Source organism: Thalassophryne amazonica, chromosome 19 (genome assembly GCF_902500255.1).
Source record: "Thalassophryne amazonica chromosome 19, fThaAma1.1, whole genome shotgun sequence".
NCBI lineage: Eukaryota > Metazoa > Chordata > Actinopteri > Batrachoidiformes > Batrachoididae > Thalassophryne > Thalassophryne amazonica.
In genome coordinates this window covers 80,256-92,582 of record NC_047121.1, presented here as the reverse complement: position 1 = coordinate 92,582, position 12,327 = coordinate 80,256, and the positions used below count along the sequence as shown (strand labels likewise).

The 12,327-nt window shown below is 40.0% G+C and overlaps 1 protein-coding gene across 2 annotated transcripts in view; it reads left to right on the top strand.

Moving 5' to 3' along the window:
* jkamp (jnk1/mapk8 associated membrane protein) overlaps positions 1-12,327 on the top strand; it is a 186,456-nt gene that overhangs the window by 101,784 nt on the left and 72,345 nt on the right. For both annotated transcript variants that reach the window (XM_034195228.1, XM_034195227.1), the window contains exon 5: positions 2,116-2,297. In XM_034195228.1, the coding sequence (XP_034051119.1) occupies positions 2,116-2,297 (182 nt within the window). The remainder of the gene's footprint in view (positions 1-2,115; positions 2,298-12,327) is intronic.

The following is a 12,327-nucleotide window of genomic DNA, read 5'->3' as shown; positions in this document are numbered from 1 at the left end:
ATTACTAGAGGTCAGGGTAATGCCATCCAGAGTAAGGATCTGGTTAGACACCATGTTTCTAAGATTTGTGGGGCCAAGTACAATAACTTCAGTTTTATCTGAGTTTAAAAGCAGGAAATTAGAGGTCATCCATGTCTTTATGTCTGTAAGACAATCCTGCAGTTTAGCTAATTGGTGTGTGTCCTCTGGCTTCATGGATAGATAAAGCTGGGTATCATCTGCGTAACAATGAAAATTTAAGCAATACCGTCTAATAATACTGCCTAAGGGAAGCATGTATAAAGTAAGAGAGTGAAAATTTATCCCAACAACAGACCACGGGTCACTAAATTAGTGAAGTCTTGCATAAAGGAAAAGAAGGATGCTTTTAAAAAGGGAGCAGCTTCAGACCTTTTCTTTTTTTGCCACCAAGGAGCTTAAACTAGAGATTGTTAAAGCAAAACAGAGCTGTAAGTCTGAGCTGGAGAATAAGACGGCTGCTAACCTTCAGTTTAATCCATTAGGTCAGCTTGGTCTAGAATGAAGGCTATTGTGGGCCTCCAAAATATGAAAAATAGTACAAACATCACTTTAAATGGCTTCAACTCAGACATTGAACTAGCTAATGCTCTTGTTTTTATAATTCTTTTAGTACATGTAATTTTATCAAAGAAACCCAGGAACATGGTCTCAAGTTCTGTGACCCCTGGTATTTTTCCTTTAACCAACAAGATATTGAAAAAGCCTTCCTTCGCACAAAAGTAAACAAGAGTCATGGTCCAGACAATATCTGTGGCCACTTTCTCAAATGTTGTGCAAAAGAGCTGAGCTCATTTTTTTTAACATATTTTTAACCAGTCTTTGGAAACACAGCATGTTCCCAAAGTGTGGAAAGATGCTGTTGTGGTTCCAGTTCCTAAATCCAGTAGTCCCACAGCCTTGAATGATTTTAGACCTGTTGCCCTAACATCAATCCCGATGAAAATCTTAGAGAAATTGGTACGGTCTGAAATGCTAAAAAGCACTATGCATGCACTTGATCTGTTACAGTTTACTTACAGGCCTAACAGAGGAGTGGAGGAGGCCACACTCATTCTGCTTAATCTGCTGTTTAGACATCTGGAGGGAAGTGGGTGTCACGCCCGGCTTTTATTTATTGACTTCAACACAATTCAACCTTGTTTTTTAACCCAAAGGCTTTTAGAACATTTTAAACTAAGCAGTAACCTTGTGGGCTGGATTTTAGACTTTTTAACAAACTGAACGCAAAATCAGAGTGAACAGGCTTTTATCAATCACAGTGTGTTGTTCTACTGGCTCGCCACAAGGGGGTGTGCTCTCACTTTTGTTATTTATTCTTTATACCAGTATGTGTCAGAGCACTTTTTAAAAACAGGTTCATTTTAAAATACGGGATGACCAGTTATTATTTTATAGAAGGTTTAAAAGGAAGGAATATTAGGCTGTTCATAAAAACATCAGTGTCTGTATTTTTAGTTTTACCCTTATTCCACCCTTACTGATGGAACATATTTAAGGATGAATACAGTAAATGTACCTGCTGGTTGTCGTGTTTTTCTCTCTGACAGTCTGAGTAAAATGGTTTGTTCCAGACATTGTTCAGAAGAACAGTGTACTTTGATTAAAAGGTTTATTAGAAAGGGGAAAACATATAAAGAAGTACAAAAATGACAGAGTGCTCAGATAAAATATTTTCAAATGCTTTAAAATGGAAACAAAACCAGAAAGAAAGCAGAAAACCACCATTCAAGTAGATCAAAGAACAAACATTAAGACAAAGACTCAGACAATGATCAGGTCCAGGGGGATCAAAGAAGGTCTGAAGTTACCTGTGAGTCCTGTAACAATTAGAAGATGTCTATGTGTTGACAAATTATGAACAAGAGACCCCACAAAGTCCCACTGTGGGGGGAAAAAACACATGTGCTGAAGAGGTTACAATTTGACAAAGAACACACTGATTGGACTAAAGAGAAATGGAGCAACATTTTGTGGACTGATGAAAGCAAGATCTGAACAAATAATTGTCTACAATGCAAAACAGTTGAGCAAGAATTATTGATCATTATTTCCATCTTTGACTGACCTCCACTTATTTCTGTTTTGTTGCTTTAGCTACACCATTGTGTTAATCTATTACGCTTTCTGCCTGGTGCTGATGATGTTCCTGCGTCCCTTGCTGGTGAAGAAGATTGCCTGTGGTCTGGGAAAGTCTGACCGTTTTAAGAGTATCTATGCTGCCCTGTACTTCTTCCCCATCCTCACAGTACTGCAGGCTGTGGGCGGTGGCCTCTTGTGTGAGTACTGTAGACTGTGTATATATACTGCAAAAAACCTTCTATAATGCCCCACACAGGTTTTCCGGGTGATTTTTGTTTGCTAGAGTGGTCTGGGTCAGATTTCAGGCACGGAACAATGTACTGTTTGTAAAATCAACTGGAAATATCTCAGGTGATGAGACCCCATAGTGGATAGTCTCGCATTTTCACCTCTTCAATTCATGTATCGGGAGTAATCAATCAACTCAATCAACTTTTTTCTTATATAGCGCCAAATCACAACAAACAGTTGCCGCAAGGCGCTCCACATTGTAAGGCAAGGCCATACAATAATTATGAAAAACCCCAACGGTCAAAACGACCCCCTATGAGCAAGCACTTGGCGACAGTGGGAAGGAAAAACTCCCTTTTAACAGGAAGAAACCTCCAGCAGAACCAGGCTCAGGGAGGGGCAGTCTTCTGCTGAGACTGGTTGGGGCTAAGGGAAAGAACCAGGAAAAAGACATGCCGAGAAGGGGGGCAGAGATCGATCACTAATGATTAAATGCAGAGTGATGCATACGGAGCAAAAAGAGAAAGAAACAGTGCATCATGGGAACCCCCCACAGTCTACGTCTAAAGCAACATAACCAAGGGATGGTCCAGGGTCACCCGATCCAGCCCTAACTATAAGCCTTAGCGAAAAGGAAAGTTTTAAGCCTAATCTTAAAAGTAGAGAGGGTATCTGTCTCCCTGATCTGAATTGGGAGCTGGTTCCACAGGAGAGGAGCCTGAAAGCTGAAGGCTCTGCCTCCCATTCTACTCTTACAAACCCTAGGAACCACAAGTAAGCCCGCAGTCTGAGAGCGAAGCGCTCTATTGGGGTGATATGGTACTATGAGGTCCCTAAGATAAAATGGGACCTGATATTCAAAACCTTATAAGTAAGAAGAAGAATTTTAAATTCTATTCTAGAATTAACAGGAAGCCAATGAAGAGAGGCCAACACGGGTGAGATATGCTCTCTCCTGCTAGTCCCCGTCAGTACTCTAGCTGCAGCATTCTGAACCAACTGAAGGCTTTTTAGGGAACTTTTAGGACAACCTGATAATAATGAATTACAATAGTCCAGCCTAGAGGAAATAAATGCATGAATTAGTTTTTCAGCATCACTCTGAGACAAGACCTTTCTGATTTTAGAGATATTGCGTAAATGCAAAAAGGCAGTCCTACATATTTGTTTAATATGCGCTTTGAATGACATATCCTGATCAAAAATGACTCCAAGATTTCTCACAGTATTACTAGAGATCAGGGAAATGCCATCCAGAGTAACGATCTGGTTAGACACCATGCTTCTAAGATTTGTGGGGCCAAGTACAATAACTTCAGTTTTATCTGAGTTTAAAAGCAGGAAATTAGAGGTCATCCATGTCTTTGTCTGTAAGACAATCCTGCAGTTTAGCTAATTGGTGTGTATCCTCTGGCTTCATGGATAGATAAAGCTGGGTATCATCTGCGTAACAATGAAAATTTAAGCAATACCGTCTAATAATACTGCCCAAGGGAAGCATGTACAAAGTGAACAAAATTGGTCCTAGCACAGAACCTTGTGGAACTCCATAATTAACTTCAGTCTGTGAAGAAGATTCCCCATTTACATGAACAAACTGTAATCTATTAGACAAATATGATTCAAACCACCGCAGCGCAGTGCCCTTAATACCTATGACATGCTCCAATCTCTGTAATAAAATTTTATGGTCAACAGTATCAAAAGCAGCACTGAGGTCCAACAGAACAAGCACAGAGATAAGTCCACTGTCCGAAGCCATAAGAAGATCATTTGTAACCTTCACTAATGCTGTTTCTGTACTATGATGAATTCTAAAACCTGACTGAAACTCTTCAAATAGACCATTCCTCTGCAGGTGATCAGTTAGCTGTTTTACAACTACCCTCTCAAGAATCTTTGAGAGAAAAGGAAGGTTGGAGATTGGCCTATAATTAGCTAAGATAGCTGGGTCAAGTGATGGCTTTTTAAGTAATGGTTTAATTACTGCCACCTTAAAGGCCTGTGGTACATAACCAACTAACAAAGATAGATTGATCATATTTAAGATTGAAGCATTAAATAATGGTAGGACTTCCTTGAGCAGCCTGGCAGGAATGGGGTCTAATAAACATGTTGATGGTTTGGATGAAGTAACTAATGAAAATAACTCAGACAGAACAATCGGAGAGAAAGAGTCTAACCAAATACCGGCATCACTGAAAGCAGCCAAAGATAACGATACATCTTTGGGATGGTTATGAGTAATTTTTTCTCTAATAGTCAAAATTTTGTTAGCAAAGAAAGTCATGAAGTCATTACTAGTTAAAGTTAATGGAATACTCAGCTCAATAGAGCTCTGACTCTTTGTCAGCCTGGCGACAGTGCTGAAAAGAAACCTGGGGTTGTTCTTATTTTCTTCAATTAGTGATGAGTAGAAAGATGTCCTAGCTTTACGGAGGGCTTTTTTATAGAGCAACAAACTCTTTTTCCAGGCTAAGTGAAGATCTTCTAAATTAGTGAGACGCCATTTCCTCTCCAACTTACGGGTTATCTGCTTTAAGCTACGAGTTTGTGAGTTATACCACGGAGTCAGACACTTCTGATTTAAAGCTCTCTTTTTCAGAGGAGCTACAGCATCCAAGTTGTCTTCAATGAGGATGTAAAACTATTGACGAGATACTCTAACTCCCTTACAGAGTTTAGGTAGCTACTCTGCTCTGTGTTGGTATATGACATTAGAGAACATAAAGAAGGAATCATATCCTTAAACCTAGTTACAGCGCTTTCTGAAAGACTTCTAGTGTAATGAAACTTATTCCCCACTGCAGGGTAGTCCAACAGGGTAAATGTAAATGTTATTAAAAAATGATCAGACAGAAGGGAGTTTTCAGGGAATACTGTTAAGTCTTCTATTTCCATACCATAAGTCAGAACAAGATCTAAAATATGATTAAAGTGGTGGGTGGACTCATTTACTTTTTGAGCAAAGCCGATAGAGTCTAATAATAGATTAAATGCAGTGTTGAGGCTGTCATTCTCAGCATCTGTGTGGATGTTAAAATCGCCCACTATAATTATCTTATCTGAGCTAAGCACTAAGTCAGACAAAAGGTCTGAAAATTCACAGAGAAACTCACAGTAACGACCAGGTGGACGATAGATAATAACAAATAAAACTGGTTTTTGGGACTTCCATTTGGATGGACAAGACTAAGAGACAAGCTTTCAAATGAATTAAAGCTCTGTCTAGGTTTTTGATTAATTAATAGGCTGGAATGGAAGATTGCTGCTAATCCTCCACCCCGGCCCGTGCTACGAGCATTCTGACAGTTAGTGTGACTCGGGGGTGTTGACTCATTTAAACTAACATATTCATCCTGCTGTAACCAGGTTTCTGTTAGGCAGAATAAATCAATACGTTGATCAATTATTATATCATTTACCAACAGGGACTTAGAAGAGAGAGACCTAATGTTTAATAAACCACATTTAACTGTTTTAGTCTGTGGTGCAATTGAAGGTGCTATATTATTTTTTCTTTTTGAATTTTTATGCTTAAATAGATTTTTGCTGGTAAGTAAGTAAAGTTTATTTATATAGCACCTTTCAAGAAACAATCAGAAAGTGCTTCACAGTAAGATTAAAATAAAGACACAAAGAATGAAAAAAGCAACGACACTACATTAAGTAAAAGCAATCCTGAACAGTTGAGTCTTATGCTTCTCCTTAAAAGTTCCAACAGAGTCTGTAGTGCGCAGACACAAAGGTAGTGCATTCCTTAGCTTTGGAGCTACCACTTCAAATGCGCAGTCTCCTTTAGTTTTCAACCGTGACTTTGGCACAACCAGCAAGTTCTGGTCTGCAGACCAAAGAGATCTGTTGGAGCATAAGGGTGTAGGAGTCCACTGATGTTGGCTGGCGTCTGACCCTGCGTAGCTCTAAAGTTATCAATACCTTAAATTGTAACCTAAATTGAATGGGGAGCCATTGTTGGGAGGACAAAATTGGTGTTATGTGGGCCCTCTTGAAAGACCTAGTAAGCAGCCTTGCAGCTGTATTCTGGACCATTTGCAAGTGGTCCAGAGAGGACTTACTGAGGCTGAAGAACAGGGAGTTGCAATAGTCCAGGCACAAGGAAACAAAGGCACGGACAGTCATCTCCAGCTCAGCTCTGCACACAATACCACTAAGGTGGGAAATATTCCGAAGGTGGAAGAAACAGGATTGAACAAGATGGGTAACGTGCCCAAATTGAGAGCATGGTCAAACATAACACCCAAATTTCTGACTGCTGAACGAACAAAGGAGGACTGAGGGCTGAGGTTCCTAATCATTAAGGGAACAAACTCCACAGGGGCACAACCAAGGACCTCAGCAGTAGCTGCTGCACCTGCTTGTATGGGCAGCAGCCAGTGAGAGATGTTACAAGTTCTACCTTGAAGTCTGCTGCATTCTGAAAACAACCGCATCGTGGAGAGAAATGTTCTTCAGTGGGGAGAAAAGTGTGACAGTTCCATCAGGAATAAATTCAAGTGGCTGTGGTTAGAGGAGAATAACCTAAATGGTGACTTTTTTTTAATCACCATGTGTATTCATTCATTCATTCATTCATTCATTCTTTGCTGCTTATCCAGGTTGCAATGGCAACAGACTAAGCACCTAATTCCATGCTTCCCTAGCCTCAACTAAGTCTTCTAACTCTTCCTGGGGCATCCCAAGGTGTTCCCAAGACTGCTGGGAAATATAATCCCTCCAGTGTGTCCTGTGTTTTACCCAGGACCTCGTCCCTGCTGGACATGTCTGAAAGACCTCCCGAGGGAGACAACCAGGAGGCATCCTCAACAGATGCTCGAACCATCTCAGCTGGCTCCTTTCAATGTAAAGAAGCAGCGGCTCTACTCTGAGTGCCTTCAGAATAGTCAAACTTCTCACCCTGTACAGGAGTGCAAGTCCAGATCTCAATGGAGGAATCTTGTTTCCGCCACTTGTATTCATGACATTTTTTTTCAGTCATTACCCAAAGTTCATGACCATAGGTGAGGACAGAAGCCTAACCCCCAATCTCAATTCTCTTTTGTACCCCTTCCCCTTGGCCCTACCCCTACCCCTACCACTTTAAAACAAGGGGTAAGGTGAAGGGGTATGCCTCTAGCCCTATGAATTAAGACACCCCTCTGCTTTAGGAGAAAAAAAAAACTGCCTGAGTCAAACTGCCGTCTTCACTGTTTGTTAACATGGCAACCGAAATGCAACTTGTTGCAGTAGCCTGTTTGCTCTTTTTATTTTCTCGCCTTTCTGCGTAAATGCAAATAAATAGAAGTCGCAGATTTCTTCGACACATCGCAATCATGTCATGTTAATTAATGTAATTAATTTGTAATTTATAATAATAATAGATAGTATTAATAATTAATTAGTAATTAATTAGTATTAATACTAATAATTAATCAATAGTAGTGATAATTAATATTGTTTGGTTAATCATTAATTGATTGATTAGTAATTAATTAATTAGTAATTAAAATAAATAAACACTTGAAATATATCAGTCTGTGTGTAATGAATGTATACAAGTTTCACTTTTTGAATGGAATTACTGAAATAAATCAACTTTTTCACCAGCACCTGTATGTATGTTTTGGGCTGCATCTAGTTCTGTTAATATTTCTTTTTCAAATTCTCCCATTTTTTGCATCCAGCACTATTTCCTTTAGCGATTTCCTTGACAAATAACAGCAGTCTATTAGGACGTCAGGTTATGTGTTACACATATACATGTGTGTGTGTATATTTTCCAACTTATTCCCATTGGTGAAACTTCTCCTCATTTTCTGTCACATTTTCTTATCAAATCAAATCAGTTTTATTTATATAGCGCCAAATCACAACAAACAGTTGCCCCAAGGCGCTTTATATTGTAAGGCAAAAGCCATACAATAATTACAGAAAACCCCAACGGTCAAAACGATCCCCTATGAGCAAGCACTTGGCGACAGTGGGAAGGAAAAACTCCCTTTTAACAGGAAGAAACCTCCAGCAGAACCAGGTTCAGGGAGGGGCAGTCTTCTGCTGGGACTGGTTGGGGCTGAGGGAGAGAATCAGGAAAAAGACATGCTGTGGAAGAGAGCAGAGATCAATCACTAATGATTAAAAGTGGTGCATACAGAGCAAAAAGAGAAAGAAACACTCGGTGCATCATGGGAACCCCCCAGCAGTCTAAGTCTATAGCAGCATAACTAAGGGATGGTTCAGGGTCACCTGATCCAGCCCTAACTATAAGCTTTAGCAAAAAGGAAAGTTTTAAACCTAATCTTAAAAGTAGAGAGGGTGTCTGTCTCCCTGATCTGAATTGGGAGCTGGTTTCACAGGAGAGGAGCCTGAAAGCTGAAGGCTCTGCCTTCCATTCTACTCTTACAAACCCTAGGAACTACAAGTAAGACTGCAGTCTGAGAGCGAAGCGCTCTATTAGGGTGATATGGTACTATGAGGTCCCTAAGATAAGATGGGACCTGATTATTCAAACCTTATAAGTTAGAAGAAGATTTTAAATTCTATTCTACAATTAACAGGAAGCCAATGAAGAGAGACCAATATGGGTGAAATATGCTCTCTCCTTCTAGTCCCTGTCAGTACTCTAGCTGCAGCATTTTGAATTAACTGAAGGCTTTTCAGGGAACTTTTAGGACAACCTGATAATAATGAATTACAATAGTCCAGCCTAGAGGAAATAAATGCATGAATTAGTTTTTCAGCATCACTCTGAGACAAGACCTTTCTAATTTTAGAGATATTGCGCAAATGCAAAAAGCAGTCCTACATATTTGCTTAATATGCGCATTGAAGGACATATCCTGATCAAAAATGACTCCAAGATTTCTCACAGTATTACTGGAGGTCAGGGTAATGCCATCCAGAGTAAGGATCTGGTTAGACACCATGTTTCTAAGATTTGTGGGGCCAAGTACAATAACTTCTGTTTTATCTGAATTTAAAAGCAGGAAATTAGAGGTCATCCATGTCTTTATGTCTGTAAGACATTCCTGCAGTTTAACTAATTGGTGTGTGTCCTCTGGCTTCATGGATAGATAAAGCTGGGTATCATCTGCGTAACAATGAATATTTAAGCAATGCTTTCTAATAATACTGCCTAAGGGAAGCATGTATAATGTGAATAAAATTGGTCCTAGCACAGAACCTTGTGGAACTCCATAATTAACCTTAGTCTGTGAAGAAGATTCCCCATTTACATGAACAAATTGTAATCTATTAGATAAATATGATTCAAACCACCGCAGCGCAGTGCCTTTAATACCTATGGCATGCTCTAATCTCTGTAATAAAATTTTATGGTCAACAGTATCAAAAGCAGCACTGAGATCTAACAGGACAAGCACAGAGATGAGTCCACTGTCTGAGGCCATAAGATCATTTGTAACCTTCACTAATGCTGTTTCTGTACTATGATGAATTCTGAAACCTGACTGAAACTCTTCAAATAGACCATTCCTCTGCAGATGATCAGTTAGCTCTTATTAGGAGATGAGTGTGCTCAGGGCTCCCTGTTTGTTTATAAAATACACATGCGTTACAGACCTTGAAATCCAACAGCAGGGATTTATATTATCCAAAGAGTCAAAGAGTCTGGAAGAAATAAACGCATGTATCAAAGTCTCAGCATCAGCCATAGACAGGATGGGACGAATCCTCGCCACATTTCACAGATGAAAGAAGGCAGTCCTCATAATGTTTCTAATGTGGGGACCAAAAGACAATGTAGGATTGAAAAGTACTCCAAGATTCCTCACTTTGTCCATATGATGCACAACACACAAACCAAAATTAAGCGCCAACTGATCAAAATGATGCCGATGTCTGGCTGGACCAAGAACCATCATTTCAGTCTTACCAGAATTCAAGAGTAGGAAATTACTAGACAACCAACTTCTCACAGATATAAGGCAATTTTCCAAGGCTTTTATATGGGCAAGATTACCAGCAGTTACCGGCATGTACAATTGAGTATCATCAGCATAACAATGAAAGGCAATCCCGTAATGCCACAGAATATGCCCATGGGGCGCTATATAAAGTGAGAAAAGCAAGGGGCCTAACACAGACCCCTGTGGAACCCCAAATTTCATTTTAACAAGACCACAAGTAGTGTTATTATACACAACACAATAAGAACGACTGGACAAGTATGACATCAGCCAAGCAAGAACACTTCCAGTAATCCCAAAGTAATTTTCCAGCCTATCAAGTAAAACACGATGATCCACAGTATCAAACGCAGCACTAAGATCCAAGAGCACTAAAACCATTGTGGTGTCTGAATCCATTGCACACAGAAAATCATTCACCACTCTGGTAAGCGCTGTCTCTGTGGAGTGATGTTTTCTGAAAGCAGACTGAAGTGGCTCAAAAAGATCATTCTCAGTAAGATGGTCTACAAGCTGCCGTGAGACCACTTTTTCTAGAATTTTAGAACAGAAAGACAGATTTGATATCGGCCTGTAATTACTCAATACACCAGGGTCAAGACCAGATTTCTTAAGCAATGGCTTAATCACTACAGATTTAAAACCCGCAGGAACAGAACCAGAGATTACTGAAAGATTAACAATTTCCAACACAGTAGGCCCAAGAACGGGCCACAGGTCCTTAAACAATTTTGTTGGTATAGGATCAAATAGGCAGGTTGTGCTTTTTGTAGACGTCACGAGCTATGCTAGCGCATCTAGTGAAATAGTATCAAATTCTGTAAATCTAGGTGTCTCCTCATTATTAACACCCACCTCCACAGCAAGGTGCAGAGATTGAGCCAAAGCATGTTTAGATATGCTCAGTCTAATGTCTTCTATTTTCTTCTCAAAGTACTCCAAGAAGTCTTGAGCTATAAACGGAGAAGGACTAACAAGTGACTGACCATGGATAAGAAATGCTACAGTATTAAACAAAAATTTTGAGTTGTGCTTATTTTTACTGATTAAATCCGAATAGTAAGCCTGCTTTGTAGTCCATGGTACATGCTTATACTCTGCAACTGCATCATGCTATGTAGAGTGGAACACCTCTAATTTAGAGCTACGCCACTTCCGTTCCAGACCTCTAGCCTTCTGCCTGAGGTCCCGCAAGTAACCATTAAACCAAGGCGACTGCACTTTGGGAAGGCAAGGCCTTAATAAAGGAGGCGCAATCTCATCAAGTGTAGTTTTGAGTACCGAATTCAAACCATCCACCAGACTGTCCACTGATTGAGCATTCTGCAAAGTTGAAGCTAAAAGACTAGGCAATCTCGCTTCAAGTTCAGTCCTAGTTGAAGGTTTAATGCATCGCCACAGTAATAGGCCAGGTTGTTGCTCCACTAAACGCGGTAATGTAAATGTAAACTTAATAAATGAATGGTCAGAGACCACCGATGCAAGGGGCAGTATACCAACATTCATGACAGCAACACCTCGTACCAAAACCAAATCCAGGGTATTACCACTAATATGTGTTGAGCCCTGAATACACTGCTGAAATCCCAATGCATCTACAATCTCCATAAATGATTTACAGAGGGGATCAGAGGGCCGATTCATAAGAATGTTAAAATCACCCATAATCAAAATATTATCAGCATTACTTGACAAGCTAGAAACAAACTCACCAAATTCATCCAGGAATTCAGAATATGGGCCAGGGGGCCTATAAACAATGACAAAATAACACGACTGATGTCCATGCTTCTGCCCTAAACAATTTGTAACATCATGGGCAGAGCGGAGAATCAGATGCTCAAACAATCCATACCTGTAACCCCCAACAGTTACTAACGTAAACCTAGACTTATAAATAAAAGCAACACCCCCGCCCTGCTTCATACCACGGGAAACATGACTAAATGTGTATGCCAGTGGGCACGCTTCATTCAGGGGAAGAATAACTGTAGGTTTAAGCCAGGTCTCACACAAACCAATCATATCCAAATGGTGATCCACAATTAAATCACTGATCAACATAGATTTTGAA